Source organism: Nelumbo lutea, chromosome 3 (genome assembly GCF_056320005.1).
Source record: "Nelumbo lutea isolate HS-2025 chromosome 3, American lotus-T2T, whole genome shotgun sequence".
Classification (NCBI taxonomy): Eukaryota; Viridiplantae; Streptophyta; class Magnoliopsida; order Proteales; family Nelumbonaceae; genus Nelumbo; species Nelumbo lutea.
In genome coordinates, this window is record NC_142686.1 from 71,367,312 (window position 1) to 71,389,741 (window position 22,430).

General features: G+C 41.8%; 1 protein-coding gene across 6 annotated transcripts in view; it reads left to right on the top strand.

Annotated features, from left to right (window-relative positions):
- The window catches only part of LOC148865462 (serine/threonine-protein phosphatase PP1-like), a 76,027-nt gene extending 57,020 nt beyond the window's left edge, over nt 1-19,007 (top strand). For 5 of the 6 annotated variants that reach the window (XM_088980210.1, XM_088980211.1, XM_088980212.1 and 2 more), the window contains 2 exons: nt 17,816-18,571; nt 18,659-19,007. In XM_088980210.1, the coding sequence (XP_088836336.1) occupies nt 17,816-18,073 (258 nt within the window). In that variant the 3' untranslated portion in view covers nt 18,074-18,571; nt 18,659-19,007. Of the gene's footprint in view, nt 1-5,405; nt 5,499-17,815; nt 18,572-18,658 lie in introns of those variants that run through there. The other variant, XR_016110499.1, reaches the window with a different exon arrangement.
- The last annotated feature ends 3,423 nt before the right edge of the window (nt 19,008-22,430 follow it).

Below are 22,430 nucleotides of genomic sequence, written 5' to 3' on the forward strand. Positions count from 1 at the left end.
TTCCCAATTGGAAGGGAGGAGAGAAATTTTTGAAATTTGCCCACCCTATTCTGCTACATTCTTAGCATCCATATGATGGATCTCTCCCTCATTTCAGTAGTATCAGATACAGGTTTGAATCTGGAACCAAGAAAATCAGATCTGAACCTACGCAAATGGGTAGAAGCTGTTCTACTTGGATTTGCGCAGAATGTTGTTTTTATTCCAAGAAATTGTTTCTGGATGTGGGTGATTGATCTGAAAATAATTTTTGTTAAATCTAAAATTTATTTGGAAATGTTCTTAATTTATTTCTTGATTTAAATGGGTTGTTCGTACAATCTATTCGATTTGTAAAATATTTTTTTTTTTATTTTTCTAGACTGAATGTATAGGATTCAATCAAGAATGTAATTAATTAAGAGAAATTAGGTTTCTGTAATTTTATTTTCTTGATTGAAGATGGTAGTGGTGCTGGAGATTTGCAGATTGTGATATCGCATTTTGCATTTTGTAGTTTATGAAACTGCAACCCTTGATTACTAACCTTTGTTTTGCAGGTGGTATGAACAGTCCATATCTGATTTGTGATTGTCTAAAATTAGAAATATTAATTTTAAATCTTTCTTGAATTGTTTCTTGAATTAAAAATTGGTTTTGGACCGTTTCGGACTAGATTGGACCAAAGCTGAACCCCACCACCTTTCTGTGACAGATCATATCCACTCATCATATAAGTTTCCCTTTGGCCTCTATTAGACAAGGTACCATGGGAGAATTTGCATTTTCTACTGAAGCCCCTCCCACATCGGTTTATGACGCCCTTATCATCTTATGAAACACTCTGACAGACCCAATAGCAAATGGATAGCCCAATTTTATGGTGTGTTTCCTCATTACTGAAGGACCCATCATCGTGCTAATGACGAAAGGCTTTTAGAGAGTCCATATGGATTTCCCTATCACATGCACTCATATTACCGGAGGGAACAAGTAATTACACCCTAGTTAATTTAGGTCAAACCAAAGTGGCTCCCACTGACTTTCATAAAGTATGATTTCTGGTGGCCCAATTTGGCTAGGGTTTCCGCATGCAACCACTTTTAGGGTTGTGGGGCCCACCATGATAGGAGGGGTCATCCAATGACCGTAAAGGACACCATGACAATGATGTGCATTCAGCCATGGTGTGCGCAAGTAAAGGGATAGGATATCCATCACATGGCTGCCCAAAGATTGTGCAATAAGGGGGCGAATTTCAAAATTTTTCTCTCCCTTCAACTGGGAATCGCATTCCCTATTTAGAAAATCATATTTTCAAGGATCATTCTTGAATCATAAACTGAACTAGATCTGAACCAAAAGGAGTAGGAAGGGGTTATACATGATATAGATAAATAGTATCTGCCAATGGAGGTGTTCACACCCAAGGAAGGATCCAAAGTTTGCTCCCACTGAAGATGGCGCAGTGCAGGATGGAGTAGAATCAGCAGTGTTCTTCCAAAAGAACTTGACCCTTCGCAAGAATCAACAAGATGGCTTGTGAATACAGCTCCAATCAATCTTTTCTCCAAAAGATTGGTACTAAGATCAAATCTTGATTAATCCTGTAGAGAGTAGGAGATCGAACTGCTGGAAGTGGCGGCTGTAGGAAGGAGGTGGCAAGAGAGTAGTCGCAGGGTGCAGAATTTTCTCTTTTTGTGATTTCAGCTCTGAAGACAAGAATGTGTTGGCTGCATCTCAAAAGGCTGCCGCCCCCTCCTCCTTTTATAATCTTAAAGGGATCAGCTCCTAATCCGATTAGGAGTTGCTAATCCAAATCATATTTGGATTAGAAGTTCCTTTAAGTGATAAGGGATAACCGTTATCTTATTTGCAGATCAGATCAGCGATCTCCTAGTCTAATTAGGAGGCTTCCAGATCTAAATCTTATTTAGATCTTGGACTCACTAAGTGGATAGGGTCTAGGCCAAATCCTATCAACTGATCCATCTCAGAATTCACCCCTTTTTAATTGACTGGTCAAACCAGCCTAGTTCGAAATGGGCTTAATGTTAGACAGTTTTGTATGCCCTTAGCATCAATCAAGATGATGTACTTTATGAGTTTCTTGTAAATGAATAAAAGTGCATATTTGATTCATGTTCCCTTGGTATTTTTTGTGTAATACCCTTAAACTAGACACTTAATGAGACTCGTGTTAGTTTAGAATGCTCACAGCCAGTGGGTCGGTTTGGGGAGGCCTATCCTAACAAGGCTGACACTTTGGTGCCACCAAATCGGTTGGGGTGGCCTATCTCAACTGCTAGGGTGAGACCCTAGGCACATACAGTGTAGGATTAATTGAATCTTTGAACTAGACTAGATTTCCAGTATTGCCTTGGACCTTGGAGATTGATGGGCAAAACTGGAAAGTTACACCCGACACCTAGACTCGATTGTTATACTGCACTAGGTGTCGGATTGGCTATCTTTGATGTACCAATCAGTGAGATCCTTAGCAGGGGTCAAAACTTGGGTATATTGGGACAGTTTGAGAATTCATCTGAGTGGGTGATCATAGTGATAGGATCAGCTCCTTTGCCAGACAAAGGTAATGATCGGGGATGCACTCTCACTGGTGTTATACTGCACTAGGACATCTCGATTTCAATCCATTGGGAGATACTGCTCCACCCTGCACTTCGCCCCCCTTATTCCGCAATATTTGGGCATCCATTTGATGGATATTCTATCCCTTCTGTGGTATCAGAGCTCAGGTTCAAATCTTGAACCATTCTGTTTCAGATCTGAACCTGCGCAAATTGGCATAAGGTGTTCTACCCAATTTGCGCAGATATGGGTATTGGGAAATTTGTTCCCAAAATTGATGGGCAAATAATCTGAAATTAATTTTATATAAATCTGATTATTGTTTAGAATAGTTCTTTATGATTTTCTTGATTTATGAGTTGTTCATACAAGAGGAGATCGAATTCTTGGTTTGTGTAGAGAGAACTGCAAGATTTGCAGTTTCTTGATTTATTTATTTCATTTGGTTTGTAAATAACATTTTTTTTTTAATTTTAGACTCAATGTATAGGCATTTGATCTGATGTGATTATTAATAGAAATAGGATTTCTATTTATTTTTATTTTTGGATCGAAGATGGCGGCACAGAAAGGGAGATTTCGGAGAGAAGGAGATTTCGCAGATGGGACATTCGCTATCTGCGATTTGCAGTTTATTAAACTGCAAATTGTGATCTAACCTCTGTTTTGTAGGATGGATTGTGCGAGCAACCCTATTTAACAGATTCTTGATTTTCTTTTATCAGTTATTTAACTTTAGATTATTTTCTTGAATTAAAGATTTAATTAAAGATCAAACCCTAGACCCATTCGAACCAAGATTGGTTCAAACTGTTTAGACCAAATCTAGGGTTTAATCAATGCTGAAAGTCAGCCCTAATTTTCCCACTAATGGGCCTAAGGATTGATATTTAATTAAATGGTTAAATCGGCCCAACCTGTAAAGGCCCAGTTTTAAATAGTTAAAACTGCTAAAAGCCCACTTCAAAGGATAAAGCTATATGGGCCGAACTGGGTAACCCTAATTCAGCCCATATACCTAGATAATATTAATGGTTAATATTATGGATTTAAAACAGGCTCCCAATGGGCCTTACAGATGATTAATTGGTTGGATCAATTTATCCCTGCATGAGATGTATGGATGTATGATGTGCTACGTACATGGGCCATAAGTGCTTGGCCCATGCTCATTCGACAGTGGCTTTACGCACACCATGGCTGAATGCACAACATTGCTATGGTGTCCCTTTTGGTCATTGGATGACCTCCTTCTGTAGTGGGCCCCATGCCTCATCGAGAGGTTACGTGCGGAACCCTAGCTGATTTAAGGCCCATCGAAATCTGACTTTGTGAAAGTCAGTGGGAGCCACTTTGATTTTACCTAAATCAAACTAAGGCATAATTAGTTGTTCCCTCCAGCTAATATGAGTGCATGTGATAGGGAGATTCATATGGTGAACTCTCTAAAGGCCTTCCATCATTAGCATGAGGATGACTCTTGCAGTAATGAGGAAATGCACCAGAAAATGGGCTATCCATTTGCTGTTGGGCTTGTCTAAGTGTTTCATAAGATGATAGGAGCGTCATAGACCGATGTGGGAGGGGTTTCACCAGAAAATGGGAACTCTCTCACGGTACCTTGGCATTCACGAACATGATGGGTAAGCACTCACTGGACAGAAATGTTTACCTGAAAACAACTCTGAACCTTGTCTAGCAGAGGCCAAAGGGAAAATTCATATGATGAGTGGATATGATCGTTCACAGAAAGGTGGTGGGGTTATGTAGCTGAAACAGTTGGCCCCATGCACCTATGCGATTTTTCACATTTCCAGAGACAACCCGTAGTCTTCGTCACTGAGAAAGGAGGGAAATCTCAAAGATGAATAAATGGAATTGGAACGTACATTAGAATCCATATCTATGTAATGAACATGAATCAAATTAGGTTGTGGACGGATGTTTGCTCTTTTATGGGTCTTTTGCAAAGCTTCTTGATGATAACAAGCTTAAGGGCCCAAACCATGCCGACTGGTATAGGAACCTTATGTTGGTTTTAACCTTTGAAAATTTGGATAAGGTTGCCAAGAATCTTGCCCTGGATCGTCCGGGAGATAGGGCTTCTGAGGCCCGAAGAAGAGAATACCAAGAATGGGAGGAGAAAAACTCCCTTCCCGCTGCTATATCATTGCCTCTTTGGACAATCCAATTCAGAGGCAGTTCGATCAGATCAAACTTGCCAAGGATGTATTGTATAGTCTCAAGAAAATGTACGAAGAGTAGAATCATTCTACTCGGTAGATGGTCTTGAAACTGTTCATTACCGTGCAGATGTCCAAGAACCAACAAGTTCATGACCATTGTCTCTGGATGATGGGTTATATCAACGAATTGGAGGCTCTTGGATCCGGGCTTGATCTAGTAACATAGATCGATGCTATTCTCAACTCTATGCCTCCATCCTTTAATCCATTCATCATGAACTACAACATGAGCAAGCTGAATGTCAGCTTACAGGAACTCAGCAATATGTTGTAGAGGGATGAAGAATTGATTAAAAAGGATGAGCTCATTGCCATGCTTGTTGAAACTGGCAAATCGGCCAAAAAAAGGAAGGCAAAGAGAAAGCCCCAAAAGAAGGCTGCCAAACCAAGAAGCAGAAGAAAGATAAAGCATCGGATGCCTACCAAATTTGCAAGAAGATCGACCACTGGAAAAAGAACAGTCCTACCTATCTAGAATCCAAAAAAGGTAATTTCGAATCTTATATTATAGAAACCAATTTATTGGTAGCTTCTGCATCCTGGTGTATTGACTCTAGGGCTTCAACTCATCCATGTAACTCACTACAGGGGTTCAAGGTAAGCAAAATGCTGAGTGAAGGAGAAGTCACACTCTACTTGGGGACTACTGCAACTATTGCAGCCGCGGCCATAGGAATCATGGAGTTATTTTTTATAGAATGAACTATTGTACTAAAAGATTGTCTTTATGTTCAAAGTTTAAGGAGAAATTTGATTTCTATCTCAAAACTATGTGCAAATGGTTATTTTGTCTTCTTTATTAATACGATTATTATTAAAAGAAATAATAGATTCATTGCATACGGGGAACTGGAGAACGGTCTCTATGTTCTACATCCTTCTCTAGAAACTAACATAACCAAAACTACGTCGACTGAAATCCCCAAGAAGAGAACTCGTGATACAGTTAATCCCACGTGTCTGTGGCATTACCGAATTACAAGGTTGGTAAAGGATGGTCCTTTAGATTATTTAACTGTAGAAGATTTTCCCACTTGTGAGCCTTGCCTACAAGGCAAGATGACGAAACGGCCATTTGACGGTAAGCCTGAAAGATGTACAAGCACACTTGACCTAATACATATTGATGTATGTGGTCCCCTGAGTGTAAGGACATGAAATCAACACGTGTATTTCATCACCTTCATAGATGATTTCTCACGATATGGTTACGTGTACCTAATGAGATACAAGTCTGAATCCTTTGAAAAGTTCAAAGAGTTTAGACAAAAGGTCAAGAAACAGTTAGGGAGAGAAATTAAGGCACTTCGATCAGATTGAGGTGGCGAGTATCACTCTGACGAATTCAGGGACTACTTAAAGGACAATGGGATAGTATCACAATTAGCTCCTCCTGCTACACCACAACTTAACGGTGTTTCAGAGAGGAGGAATAGTACCTTATTGGATATTGTCCAGTCGCTTCTCATACACTCAGAGTTACCCACACATATCCTTTTGGGGTTATGCATTAGAGACTGTGATTTATGTGCTTAATCGGGATCCAACCAAATCGGGTCCGAACACTCCGTATGAAGTTTGGACCGAAAAGAAACCAAGTGTCAGACACTTGAAGATTTGGGGTTGTCCAACACACATTAAAAGAACGAGTGTGGACAAATTGGAAATCGATTTCATCCTGGACACCCATCGTTAGGAAGTTGTTCTTGATGAGGAGAGCTCAGGAGCAGTGGGAGATGTCCCACAAGTTCGAGGTAGTGACCAACCTAGAAGATCCACTCGGGTATCCAGGCCACCAGTCCGTTGTGGTTATGACCAGGATAGTTACCTAGTGGAAACCTTGACAAGTGAGGAGGATCCTGTGACTTACGCAGAAGCAATGTTGGACATAGATTCCTAGAAGTGGGTGGAGGCCATGAGAGCAGAGATGGAATCAATGGAGACCAATGGAGTCTGTACTCTAGTAGATCCGCCCTCCGGGGTAAAAGCAATCGGTTGCAAATGGATTTTCAAGAGGAAGAAGGGGCCCCGATGGTAAGGTTGAGACATTCAAGGCTCGTCTGGTGGCGAAAGAGTATACTCAGAAAGAGGGCATCGATTATGAGAAAACCTTTTCGCGTGTGGCCATGCTTAAATCCATTAGGATCCTGCTATCTGTAGCAGCATACCATGATTATGAGATTTGGCAAATGGATGTCAAAACTGCATTTCTGAATGGAGATCTTACTGAAGATATCTATATGCAGCAGCCGCAAGACTTCATTGCTGCAGGTCAGGAAAACATTGTATGTAAACTTAATAGATCCATTTATGGACATAAGCAAGTTTCTAGAAGTTGGAACATCCGTTTTGACTCTGCCGTCAAATCGTTTGACTTCGAGTAGAATCCGGATGAACCCTGTGTCTACAAGAAGTACTGTAGAGGTAAGGTTACCTTCTTGGTTCTGTATGTAGATGACATTCTACTCATTGGGAATGATGTAGGTATGTGAACTATGTTGAAAGTATGGTTATCACAGCACTTCTCCATGAAAGATCTTGGAGAAGCCTCATATATATTGGGTTTTCGACTCTATAGAGATAAATCAAAGTGGATAATACGATTATCCCAATCTGCCTACTTTGAGAAAATAGTCAAAAGATACAGTATGGAAAACTCCAAGAAAGGAAATGTTCCTTTCAGGCACGGACTCACTCTCTCCAAGAAGATGTCTCCCAAGACTTCTGAGGAGATTGATGGCATGAAAGACGTTCCCTATGCCTCTGCCGTAGGGAGTATCATGTATGCCATGCTGTGCACTCGTCTTGACATTGCTCAGGCAGTGAATGTAGTAAGCAGATTTCAGGCCAACCCAGGGCAGGAGCACTGGACTGCTGTGAAAAACATACTTAAGTACCTTCGAATGACAAAAGAGTTTGGTCTAATATTCGATGGTAGCTCACTTCAGATCCAAGGGGTATACAGATGCTGATTTCCAGTTGGATTCAGATGATAGAAATTTAACTTCTGGATATGTTTTGACGATAGGATTGTGTGCTGTTTGCTGGAAAAGCAGTAAACAGGGGTCCACTGCAGACTCCACAACCGAGGCTGAGTACATTGCGGCAAGTGAGGCTGCCAAAGAAGCCGTGTGGATGAAGATCACGAGTTGGGAGAAGTTCCGTCCAGCACATCACCATTTACATTGTTGTGTGTCAACAATGGAGCTATTGCTCAGGCTAAGGAGCCACGAGCCCACTCGATGTCAAAGTACATTGAGAGGAAGTACCACGTACTAAGGGAGATTGTTGGTAGAGGGGACGTCCTGATTCAGAAGGTAGCGTCAGCGGAAAATGTAGCAGACCCATTGACGAAGCCACTATCACAGAAAGTGTTTGAGAAACACGTGGAAAGCATGGGGCTCTGGCTAGTACTTGATTGGACCAAAGTGCAAGTGAGAGCTGTTAGACAGTTTTGTATGCCCTTAGCTTATATCAAGATGATGTACTTTATGGGTTTATTGTAAATGAATAAAAGTGCTTATTTGATTCATGTTCCCTTGGTATGTATCTGTGTAATACCCTTAAACTGGATAGTTAATGAGACTCGTGTTAGTTTAGAATGTTCATAGCCAGTGGGTTGGTCTAGGGAGACCTATCCTGACAAGGCTGACACTATGGTGCCACCAAGTCGGTTGGGGCGGCTTGTCTCAGCTATCGGGGTGAGACCCTAGGCACATACAGTGTGGGATTAATTGAATCTTTGAACTGGACTAGATTTTCAGTATTGTCCTGGACCTTGGAGATTGATGGGCAAAACTGGAAAGTTACACCCGACCCCTAGACTCGATTATGATACTACACTAGGTGTCGGATTGGGCTGTCTTTGATGTACCAATCAGTGAGATCCTTAAAGGGGGTCAAAACCTGGGTATGTTGGGACAGTCTGAGAATTCATCTGAGGGGGTGATCATAGTGACAGGATCAGCCCCTTTGTCGGACAAAGGTAATGATCGGGGTTGCACTCTCACTGATGGAAACCAAGACTACCGGCAGCCGATTTCAATCGTTGAGATTTGTTTTGCAAAATATATTTTATATGATATATAAATGTATATAAATTATGGTTTCGAAATGATTTGCAAAAGGTTTTAATTCCCGGGATCCATACTTGAGAGAGTGCAACACTGTTCCTTGCAGCTGTGGGAGAGGTCCTCTCTTGTTGGGCAGTGTATGATCATTATGGGCTGAGAGGTTAAGTGCAAGGCCATTAAGGATAATACCTAATGGGCTAATCTTGCATCTGCCCACAGTCCCTGGGTGTTACAAGGTGGCTTGGCCCAGGGACCACTTAGGAGTGTTGGGCCCATAGAGCCCATCTAATGGGTTTCAAGGGGTGCACTGTCCATAACAGAGTATTCGGCCAGGCCTTGTAACAGAGGCTGGGCTAAATCCATGTGGCTGATGTGTAGATCAATGTTTGGGTCCCACGCCATACAAGGAAGCCCAACTGGGCAGCAGTTTGGAAGGCTTGATGAATACATAACCCTAAATGGGCCTTAAGCCCATTTCAAATTGCGCTAATTTGATTAGTCTTTAAGGGGCGAATTCTGAGAAAAGGATTATCCCTATCCACTCAGAGAGTCCAAGATCTAAATGAGATATAGATTTGGAAACTTCCTAATTAGATTAGGAGCTGGCTGATCTAATTTACAGATAAGATAAGGATTATCCCATATCTTAAAGGGACTTCTAATCCAGTTATGATTTGGGTTAGCAACTCCTAATGGGATTAGGAGCTGATCCCTTAAAGTGTATAAAAGGAACAGGGGGTGGCAGCCTTTAGACATCCACAACAACACCCAACAGACACAAGAGGAGAGAATTTTGCACTCTGCAAATTCTCTCTAGCCGCCTCCTTCCTGCAGCCGCCGCCTATAGCAGTTCGATCTCTATTGCTTGGGAGAAATCAAGATTGGATCTTGATTCCAATCTTTTGCAAAAAAGATTGGTAGGAATTGTATTCACAAGCCGTCCAGGTGATTCTTAGGAAGAATCAAGTTCTTAGGAAGGACACTGCTGATTCTACTCCACCCTGCACTGTGCCATCTTCAGTGGGAGCAGATTTTGGTTTCTACCTTGGGCGTGAACACCTTTATTGAGAGATATTATTTCTCTGTACCAGGTATTATCTCTCTCTCCTCCTTTTGGTTCAGATTTGGTTCAGTTTATGATTCAAGAATGATCTTTGAAAATATGATTTTCTAAAATAGGGAATTCGATTCCCTGTTGAAGGGAAAGAAAAATTTTTGAAATTCGCCCCCTTTATTCCTCAATCTTGGGCGTCCATGTGATGGATTTCCTATCCCTTCAGTGGTATCAGAGCCATGGTTCAAATCTTGAACCATTCTGTTTTAGATCTGAACCTGCACAAATAGGGAGAAGGCATTCTACCTAATTTGCGCAGATATGGGTTTTGGAAAATTTGTTCCCAAAACAGATGGAAAAATGATCAGAAATTAATTTTAAATAAATCTGATTATTATTTAGAATAGTTCTTTATAATTTTCATGATTTATGGGCTATTCGTACAAGAGGAGATCGAAATCTTGGTTTATGTAGGGAGAACTGCAAGATTTGCAGTTTATTGAATTTGTTTATTACATTTGGTCTATAAATATTTTTTTTTTTTATTTTTAGACTCAATGTATAGGCATTCGATCTGATGTAATAATTAATAGAAATAGGATTTCTATTTATTTTTAAATTTGGATCGAAGTTGGCGGCACAGAGAAGGAGACTTCGTAGATGGGAGATTTGCTATTTGCGATTTCCAGTTTGAGAAACTGCAATCTGTGATCTAACCTTTGTTTTGCAGGATGGAGTGTGCGAACAGCCCTGATTAACTGATTATTGATTTTCTTTTATCAGTTATTTAATTTCATATTATTTTCTTGAATTAAGGATTTAATTGAAAATCAAACCTTAGACCCATTCGAACCAAGATTGGTTCAAACTGTTTGGACCAATTAAGGGTTTAATCAAGTCTGAAAGTCGGCCCTAATTTTCCCACCAATGGGCATGAGGTTGGATATTTAATTAAATGGTTAATTCGGCCCAACCTGTAAAGGCCCAGTTTTAAATAGTTAAAACTGCAAAAACCCACTTTAAAGGATAAAGTTATATGAGCCGAACTGGGTAACCCTAATTCAGCCCATATACCTAGATAATATTAAGGGTTAATATTATGGAATTTTAAAGGGCTTCCAACGGGCATTACATATAATTAATTGATTGGATCAATTTATCCCTGCATGAGATGTATGGATGTGTGATGTGCTGCGTACATGGGCCACAAGTACTTGGCCCATGCTCATTCGATAGTGGCTCTTGCGCACACCATGGCTGAATGCACATCATTGCCATGGTGTCCCTTTTGGTCATTGGATGACCTCCCTCAGTGGTGGGCCCCACACCTCATCAAGAGGTTACGTGCGGAACCCTAGCCGATTTAAGGCTCACCAAAATCTGGCTTTATGAAAGTCAGTGGGAGCCACTTTGGTTTGACCTAAATCAAACTTGGGCAAAATTTTTTTGTTCCCTCCAACTAATATGAGTGCATGTGATAGGGAGATTCATATGATGAAATCTCTAAAGGCCTTCCATCATTAGCAGGAGGATGGGTCCTTCAGTAATGAGGAAACGCACCAGAAAATGGGCTATCCATTTGCTATTGGGCTTGTCTGTGTGTTTCATAAGATGGGAAAACACTCACTGGACAGAAATGTTTACTTAAAAACGGCTCTGAACATTGTCTGACAGAGGCCAAAGGGAAAACTCATATGATGAGTGGATATGATCCTTCACAGAAAGGTGGTGGGTTTATGCAGCTGAAACAGTTGGCTCCATGCACCCTATGTGATTTCCCACAATTCCAGAGACAACCCGTTGTCTCCGACATTGAGAAAGGAGGGAAATCTCATAGATGAATAAATGGAAATGCATCGTAGATTAAAAGCCATATCTATGAAATGAATTTGAATCAAATTAGGTTGTCGACTGATATTTGCTCTTTTATCAGAAAATGGAAAACGGATCTTTTGCAAAGCTTCTTGATGACAACAAGCTTAAGGGCCCAAACTACGCCGACTGGTACAGGAACCTTATGCTCTCCTTGGACAACCCAATACAGAGGTAGTTCGATCAGATCGAACTTGCCAAGGACATATTGGACAGCCTGAGGACGATGTATGAAGAGCAGAATCATTCTACTCAGCAAAAGGTCCTGAAGCAGTTCATGACCACTCAAATGTCCAAGGGCCAACAAGTTCACGACCATTGTCTTCGGATGATGGGTTACATCAACGAACTAGAGGCTCTTGGAACTGGGCTGGACCTCGCAACCCAGATAGACGCTATCCTTAATTCTTTGCCTCTTTACTTTAATCCGTTCATCATGAACTATAACATGAACAAGTTGAATGTCAGCTTGCAAGAGCTCAACAATATGTTGCAAAGAGCTGAAGAACTAATTAAAAAGGATGAGCCTGTAGCTATACTTGTTGAAGCTAGCAAAACGGGCAAGAGAAAGAGGACGGCAAAGAAGCCTCAGAAGAAAGCCACCAAGGGCAAAAGGCAGAAGAAAGACAAAGCATCGGATCCCTGTCACTTCTGCAAGAAGACCGACCATTGGAAATGGAATTGTCCTGCCTACCTGGAATCCAAGAAAGGTAACATAACCGAAACTACGTGGATTCAACTCATGCGTGTAACTCACTGCAGGGGTTCAAGGTAAGTAGAAGGCTGAGTGAAGGAGAAGTCACTCTCTACTTGGTGACTACTCCAACTATTGTAGCCGTGGCAATAGGAACCGTGGAGTTGATTTTTAGAGAAGGAAAAATTGTACTCAAAGATTGTCTTTATATACAAAATTTAAGAAGAAATTTGATTTTTGTTTCAAAACTGTGTGCAGATCGTTATTCTATTTTCTTTAGTAATACGATTACTATTAAAAGAAATAACAGATTCATCACATACGGGGAACCAGAGAACGGTGTCTATGTTCTACATCCTTCTCTTGAAACTAACATAACCGAAACTATGTCAGCTGAAATCCCCAAGAAGAAAGCCCATGATACAGTCAGTCCCACGTGTCTGTGGCATTACCGACTTGGCCACATCGGTGTTGAGCGAATCACAAGGTTGGTAGAGGATGGTCCTTTGGATTTTCTTAATGTAGAAGATCTTTCCACCTGTGAGCCTTGCCTACAAGGCAAGATGACGAAACGGCCATTTAACGGTAAGCCTGGAAGATGTACAGGCACACTTGACCTAATACATACTGATCTATGTGGTCCCTTGAGTGTCAGGAGATGGAATCAACACGTGTATTTCATCACATTCACAGATGATTTTTCATGATATGGTTACGTGAACCTAATGAGACACAAGTCTGAATCCTTTGAAAAGTTCAAAGAGTTTAGACACGAGGTCGAGAAACAGTTGGGGAGAGATGTTAAAGCCCTTCGATCTGATCGATGTGGCAAGTATCTCTCTAAAGAGTTGATGGACTACTTAACGGACAATGGGATTGTATCACAATTAGCTCCTCATGTTACACCACAACTTAATGGTGTTTTAGAGAGGAGGAATAGGACCTTATTGGATATGGTCCGGTCACTTCTCATACACTCAGAGTTACTCACATCCTTTTGGGGTTATGCATTAGAGACTGCGATTTACGTGCTGAATCAGGTTCCAACCAAATTGGTTCCGAACACTCCATATGAACTTTGGACCGGAAAGAAACCAAGTGTCAGACACTTGAAGATTTGGGGTTGTCCTGCACACGTTAAAAGAATGAGTGCAGACAAGTTGCAATCCAAGACCAGCCATTACCTATTTGTATGCTACCCAAAATACTCTGTAGGTTACGTTTTTCTATGACCCAAGTGAGCAGAAAGTGTTCTGCAGTCGAAATGCCCAGTTCTTGGAGACTGATTATATCCTGGACATCCATCGTCAGGAAATTGTTCTTGATGAGGAGAGCTCAGGAGCCGTGGGAGATGTCCCACAAGTTCCAGGTAGTGACCAACCTAGAAGATCCACTCGCGTATTCAGGCCACCAGTCCGTTATGGTTATTACCAGGATAGTTACCTGGTGGAAACCTTGACTAGTGAGGAGGATCCCGTGACTTACGCGGAAGCTATGTTGGACATAGATTCCCAGAACTGCGTGGAGGCCATGAGAGTAGAGATGGATTCAATGGAGACCAGTGGAGTCTGGACTCTAGTAGATCCACCCTCTGGGGTAAAAGCAATCAGTTGCAAATGGATTTACAAGAGGAAGAAGTGCCCCGATGGTAAGGTTGAGACATTCAAAGCTCGTCTGGTGGCGAAAGGGTACACTTAGAGGAAACCTATTCGCCTGTGGCCATGCTTAAATCCATTAGGATCCTACTAGCTGTAGCAGCATACCATGATTATGAGATTTGGCAAACGGATGTCAAAACTGCATTCCTGAATGGAGATCTTACTGAAGATATTTATATGCAGCAGCCGCAAGGCTTCATAGCTGCGGGTGAGGAAAACATGGTATGTAAACTTAATAGATCCATTTATGGACTTAAGCAAGATTCTAGAAGTTGGAACATCCATTTTGATTCTGCCGTCAAATCGTTTGACTTCGAGCAGAATCCCGATGAGCCCTATGTTTATAGTAAGTACAGTGGAGATAAGGTTACTTTCTTGGTTCTGTATGTAGATGGCATTCTACTCATTGGGAATGATGTAGGAATGTTGGCTACGGTGAAAGTATGGCTTTCACAACAATTTTCCATGAAAGATCTTGGAGAGGCCTCCTATATACTGGGTCTTCGACTTTATAGCAATAGATCGAAGCAGATAATAGGATTATCCCAATCTGCCTACATTGACAAAATAGTCAAAAGATACAGCATGGAAAACTCCAAGAAAGGAAATGTTCTTTTCAGGCACGGAGTCACTCTCTCCAAGAAGATGTCTCCCAAGACTTCTGAGGAGATTGATGGCATTAAAGATGTTCCCTATGCCTCTGCCATAGGGAGCATCATGTATGCCATGCTGTGCACTTGCCCTGACATTGCTCAGGCGGTGAGTGTAGTAAGCAGATTTCACGCCAACCCTGGGCAGGAGCATTGGACTGCTGTGAAAAACATACTTATGTACCTCCGAAGGACAAAAAAGTTTTGTCTAGTATTCGATGGTAGCTCACTACAGATCCAAGGGTATACAGATGCCGATTTCCAGTCGGGTCCAAATGATAGAAAGTCTACATCTGGATATGTTTTCAGGATAGGATCATGTGCTGTTTGCTGGAAAAGCAGCAAACAGGGGTCCACTACAGACTCCATGACCGAGGCCAAGTACATTGCCGCAAGTCAGGCTGTCAGGGAAGGCGTGTGGATGAAGAAGTTCGTTCACGAGTTGGGAATAGTTCCATCCAGCACATCACCCATCCCATTGTTATGTGACAACAATGGAGCTATTGCTCAGGCTAAGGAGCTTCGAGCCCACTCGAAGTTGAAGCACATCGAGGGGAAGTACCATGTACTGAGGGAGATTGTTGGTAGAGGGGACGTCTTGATTCAGAAGGTAGTGTCAGCGGAAAATGTAGCAGATCCATTGACAAAGCCACTATCACAGAAAGTGTTTGAGAAACACGTGGAAAGCATGGGACTCCGGCTAGTAGCTGATTGGACCTAGGTGCACGTGGGAGTTGTTAGACAGTTTTGTATGCCCTTAGCATCAATCAAAATGATGTACTTTATGAGTTTATTGTAAATGAATAAAAGTGCATATTTGATTCATGTTCTCTTGTTAAGTTTCTGTGTAATACCCTTAAACTGGACACTTAATGAGACTCGTGTTAGTTTAGAATGATCACAGCCAGTGGGTCGGTCTGGGGAGACCTATCCAGACAAGGCTGACACTATGGTGCCACCAAGTTGGTTGGGGTGGCTTGTCTCAGCTTCCAGGGAGAGACCCTAGGCACACACAGTGTAGGATTAATTGAATCTTTGAACTGGACCAGATTTCCAGTATTTCCCTGGACCTTGGAGATTGATGGGCAAAACTGGAAAGTTACACCCGACCCCTAGACTCGATTATGATACTGCACTAGTTGTCGGATTGGGCTGTCTATGATGTACCAATCAGTGAGATCCTTAGCGGGGGTCAAAACCTGGGTATGTTGGGACAGTCTGAGAATTCATCTGAGTAGATTATCATAGTGATAGGATCAGCCCCTTTGTCGGACAAAGGTAATGATCGAGGATGCACTCTCACTTATGGAAACCAAGACTGCCGGTAGCCGATTTCAATCGTTGAGATTTGTTTTGCAACATATATTTTATATGAGATATAAAAGTATATATATTATGGTTTCGAAATGTTTGCAAAAAAATTTTAATTCTCGGGATCCATATTTGAGAGAGTGCAACACTATTCCTTGCAGCCGAGGGAGAGGTCCTCTCTTGTCAGGTAGTGTATGATCATTATGGGCTAAGAGGTTATGTGTATGGCCATTGAGGATAATACCTGATGGGATAATCTTGCATCTGCCCACATTCCCCGAGTGTTACAAGGTGGCTTGGCCCAGGGACCACTTAGGGTAAGTGTTGGGCCCATAGAGCCCATCTGATGGGTTTCAGTGGGGCACTGTCCATAACAGTGTATTCGGCCAGGCCTTGTAACAGAGGCAGGGTTGAACCCATGTGGCTGATGTGTAGATGAATGTTTAGGTCCCACGCCATACAAGGAAGCCCAACTGGGCAGCAGTTTGGAGGGTTTGATAAATACATAACCCTAAATGGGCCTTAAGCCCATTTCGAACTAGGCTAATTTGATTAGTCTTTAACGGGCGAATTCTGAGATAAGATCAGCTGATTGGATTGGGCCCACACCCTATCCACTTAGGGAGTCCAAAATCAAAATGAGATTTAGATTAGGAAACTTCCTAATTAGATTAGGAGCTGGCTGATCTAATCTATAGATAAGATAAGGATTATCCCTTATCTTAAAGGGACTTTTAATCCAAATATGAGTTGGGTTAGCAACTCCTAATGGGATTAGGAGCTGATCCCTTAAAGTCTATAAAAGGAACAGGGGTCGACAGCCTTTCGACATCCACAACAACATCCAATAGACACAAGTCTAGTCTTCAGAGTTGAGATCATAAGAGGAGAGAATTCTGCACCCTGCAAATTCTCTCTAGCTGCCTCCTTCCTGCAGCCGCCTCCTATATCAGTTTGATCTCCATTGCTTGGGAGAAATCAAGATTGGATTTTGATTCCTACCTTTTGCATAAAAGATTGGTAGGAGTTGTATTCACAAGTCGTCCAGGTGATTCTTAGGAAGAATCAAGTTCTTAGGAAGGACACTGCTGATTCTACTCCACCCTGCACTGCGCCATCTTCAGTGGGAGCAGTTTTTGGTTTCTACCTTGGGTGTGAACACATCCATTGAGAGATATTATTTCTCTGTATCAAGTATTATCTTTCTCTCCTCCTTTTGGTTCAGATCTGGTTCAGTTTATGGTTCAAGAATGATCTTTGAAAATATGATTTTCTAAAATAGGGAACTCGATTCCCCAATTGAAGGGAAAAAAAAATTTTTGAAATTCGCCCCCTTTATTCTGCAATCTTGGGTGTCCATGTGATGGATTTCCTATCCCTTCAATAGAAAGGTTTACCTGAAAATGGCCCTAAACCTTGTCTGGCAGAAGCCAAAGGGAATACTCATATGATGAGTGGATATGATCCTTCATAGAAAAGTGGTGGGGTTATGCAGCTAAAACAGTTGGCTCCATGCACCCTATGTGATTTTCCACATTTCCAGAGACAACCCATAGTCTCCGTCACTGAGAAAGGAGGGAAATCTCAGAGATGAATAAATGGAAATGGATCGTAGATTAAAAACCATATCTATGAAATGAACATGAATCAAATTAGGTTGTGGACTGATGTTTGCTCTTTTATCAGAAAATGGCAAAAGGATCATTTGCAAAGCTTCTTGACAACAACAAGCTTAAGGGCCCAAACTATGCCAACTGGTACAAGAACCTTATGCTGGTTCTAACTTCTGAAAAGCTGGACAAAGTGGCAAAGAGTCCAGCCCCGGAGCATCTGGGAGACAGGGCTTCTGAGGCCCGAAGGAGAGACTATCAGGAATTGGAGGAGAAGAGCTCCCTAGCCTGGTGTTACATCCTTGCCTCCTTGGACAACCCAATACAGATGTAGTTTGATCAGATTGAACTTGCCAAGGACATATTGGACAGCCTGAGGATGATGTATGAAGAGCGGAATCGTTCTACTCAACAAAAGGTGTTGAAACAATTCATGACTATCAAGAATCGGATGATGGGTTACATCAACGAACTGGAGGCTCTTTGATCCGGGCTGGACCTCACAACCCAGATAGACACTATCCTTAATTCTTTGCCTCCGTCCTTTAATCCGTTCATCATGAACTATAACATGAACAAGCTGAATGTCAGCTTCCAAGAGCTCAGGAATATGTTGCAAAGAACAAAGAATTGATTAAAAAGGATGAGCCTGTAGCTATGCTTGTTGAAACTATCAAAATGGGCACGAGAAAGAGGATGGCAAAGAATCCTCAGAAGAATGCCACTAAGAGCAAACGGCAGAAGAAAGACAAAGCATAGGATGCCTATCACTTCTGCAAGAAGATTGGCCACTAGAAAAGGAATTGTCCTGCCTACCTGGAATACAAGAAAGGTAATTTCGAAACTTGTGTTATAGAAACCAACTTATTGGTAACTTCTGCGTCCTGGTGTATTTACTCTGGGGCTTCAACTCATGCAGGTAACTCACTGCAAGGTTTCAAGGTAAGCAGAAGGCTGAGTGAATGAGAAGTCACTCTCTACTTGGGGACTATTGCAACTGTTGCAGCCATGGCAATAGGAGCCGTGGAGTTAATTTTTAGAGAAGGAAAAATTGTATTCAAAGATTGTCTTTATGTACAAAACATAAGAAGAAATTTGATTTCTGTTTCAAACTATGTGCAGATGGTTATTCTATCTTCTTTAGTAATATGATTACTATTAAAAGAAATAACAGATTCATCGCATACGGGGAACAGGAGAATGGTCTCTATGTTCTACCTCCTTCTCTAGAAACTAACATAACCAAAACTACGTGCCTTTGGCATTACCGACATGGCCACATCGGTGTTGACCGAATTGGTAAAGGATGGTCCTTTGGATTTTCTAACTGTAGAAGATTTTCCCACCTGTGAGCCTTGCCTGCAAGGCAAGATGACGAAACCGCCATTTAACGGTAAGCCTGAAAGATGTACAGGCACACTTGACCTAATACATATTGATGTATATGGTCCCCTGAGTGTTACGACATGGAATCAACACGTGTATTTCATCACCTTCACAAATGCTTTCTCACGATATGGTTACGTGTACCTAATGAGACACAAGTCTGAATCCTTTGAAAAGTTCAAAGAGTTTAGACAAGAGGTCGAGAAACAGTTGGGGAGAGAAATTAAAACCCTTCAATCTGATCGAGGTGACAAGTATCTCTATGACGAATTCAGGGACTACTTAAAGGACAATGGGATAGTATCACAGTTAGCTCCTCCTGCTACACCACAAGTTAACGGTGTTTCAGAGAGGAGGAATAGGACCTTATTGAATATGGTCCGGTCACTTCTCATACACTTAGAGTTACCCACATCCTTTTGGGGTTACGCATTAGAGACTATGACTTACGTGCTGAATCGGGTTTCAACCAAATCGGTTCCGAACACTCCATATGAACTTTAGACCGGAAAGAAACCAAGTGTCAAACACTTGATGATTTGGGGTTGTCCATTACACGTTAAAAGAACGAGTGCAGACAAGTTAGAATCCGAGACCAGCCGTTGCCTATTTGTAGGCTACCCAAAAGTCTCTGTAGGTTACCTTTTCTATGACCCAAGTGTGTAGAAAGTGTTCTGCAGTTGAAATGCCCAATTCTTGGAGACCGATTACATCCTAGACACCCATCGCTAGGAAATTGTTCTTGATGAGGAGAGCTCCGGAGCCGTGGGAGATGTCCTACAAGTTCCAGGAAGTGACCAACCTAGAAGATCCACTCGGGTATTCAGGCCACCAGTCCATTATGGTAATGACCAGGATAGTTACCTGGTGGAAACCTTGATTAGTGAGGAGGATCCCGGGACTTACGCGGAAGCTATGTTGGACATAGATTCCTAGAAGTGGGTGGAGGCCATGAGAACAGAGATGGATTCAATGGAGACCAATGGAGTCTATATTCTAGTAGATCCGCCCTCCGATGTAAAAGCAATCAGTTGCAAATGGATTTACAAGAGGAAGAAGGGCCCCAATGGTAGGGTTGAGTCCTTCAAAGCTCGTCTAGTTGCGAAAGGGTACACTTAGAAAGAGGGTATCGATTATGAGGAAACCATTTCGCCTGTGGCCATGCTTAAATCCATTAGGATCCTGCTAGCTGTAGCAGCATACCATGATTATGAGATTTGGCAAATGGATGTCAAAACTGCATTCCTGAATGGAGATCTTACTGAAGATATCTATATGTAGCAGCCGCAAGGCTTCAAAGCTGCGGGTGAGGAAAACATGGTATGTAAACTTAATAGATCCATTTATGGACTTAAGCAAGCTTCTAGAAGTTGGAACATCCGTTTTGACTCTACTGTCAAATCGTTTGATTTCAAGCAGAATCCGGATGAACCCTGTGTTTACAGAAAGTACAGTGGAGATAAGTTTAACTTATTGGTTCTGTATGTAGATGACATTCTACTCATTGGGAATGATGTAGGAATGTTGACTACGGTGAAAGTATGGCTTTCACAGCAATTCTCCATGAAAGATCTTAGAGAAGCCTCCTATATACTGGGTCTTCGACTCTATAGAGATAGATCGAAGAGGATAATTGGATTATCCCAATCTGCCTACATTGACAAAATAGTCAAAAGATACAGCATAGAAAACTCCATGAAAGGAAATGTTCCTTTCAGGCACGGAGTTACACTCTCCAAGAAGATGTCTCCCAAGAATTCTGAGGAGATTGATGGCATGAAAGACGTTCTCTATGCCTCTGCCATAGGAAGCATCATGTATGCCATGCTGTGCACTCGTCCTGACATTGCTCAGGCAGTGAGTGTAGTATGCAGATTTCAGGCCAATCCAGGGCAGTAACACTGGACTGCTGTGAAAAATATACTAAAGTACCTTCGAAGGACAAAAGAGTTTTGTCTAGTAATCGTTGGTAATTCACTACAGATCCAAGGGTATAAAGATGCCGATTTCCAGTCGGATCTAGAAGATAGAAAGTGTACATCTGGATATGTTTTCACGATAGGATTGTGTGTTGTTTCTTAAATGTCAGCAAACAGGGGTCCTAAGTAGCAAATTGATAGTCCACAACCCAAGCCGAGTGCATTGCCGTAAGTGAGGCTGCCTTATGAATGAAGGTGTTCATTCCTGATTTTAGAATTCAACACATCACCCATTCTACTGTTGTATGACAACACTGGACCTATGAGAGGATGATGTTAAGAGGTAGCATCAATGGAGAATGTGGTAGACCCATTGACTAAGCCATTATCTTAGAAAGTATTTGAGAAATACGTGAAAAGCATGGGACTCTGGCTAGTACCTGATTGGACCTAAGTGCAAGTGCGAGTTGTTAGATAGTTTTGTATGCCCTTAGCTTCAATCAAAATGATGTACTTTATGAGTTTATTGTAAATGAATAAACGTGCATATTTGATTCATGTTCCCTTGTCATGTTTCTGTGTAATACCCTTAAACTGGACACTTAATGAGACTCGTGTTAGTTTAGAACGTTCACAGCCAGTGGGTCGGTCAGGGGAGACCTATCCTAACAAGGCTAACAATATGGTGCCATCAAGTCGGTTGGGGTGGCTTGTCTCAGCTACCGGGTGAGACCCTAGGCACATATAGTGTGGGATTAATTCAATCTTTGAACTGGACCAGATTTATAGTATTGCCCTCGACCTTAGAGATTGATGGGCAAAACTGGAAAGTTACACCCGACCCCTAGACTCGATTATGATAAGACCCAAGGCACATGCAGTATGGGATTGCTTGAACCATTGAACCGGACCAGATTTCCAGTATTGCCCTAGACCTTGGAGACAGATGGGCAAAATTGGAAAGCTACACCTAACCCTTGGACTCGATTATGACACATCATCGGGCTGCCTTTGATGTGTCAATCAGTGAGATCCTTAGTGGGGGTCGAAACCTGGACATGTTGGGGCAGTCTAAGAATTTATCTGAGTGAGTGGTCATAGTGACAGGATCATCCCCCTTGTCGGACAATGGTATTGATCGGGAATGCACTTTCTCTGATGGAAACCAAACTGCCGGCAGTTGATTTCAATCGTTGGAATTTTGTTTTTCAAAAATAAGATATATATATATATATATTGTATATGTACGGTTTCAAAAGATTTTCAAAAGGTTTTAATTCCCAGGATCCATGTGAGTAGAGAGTGCGGCACTATTCCTTGTAGCCGAGAGAGAGGTCTTCTCTTGTCGGGCAGTGTTTGATCATTAAGGGCTGAGAGGTTAAGTGT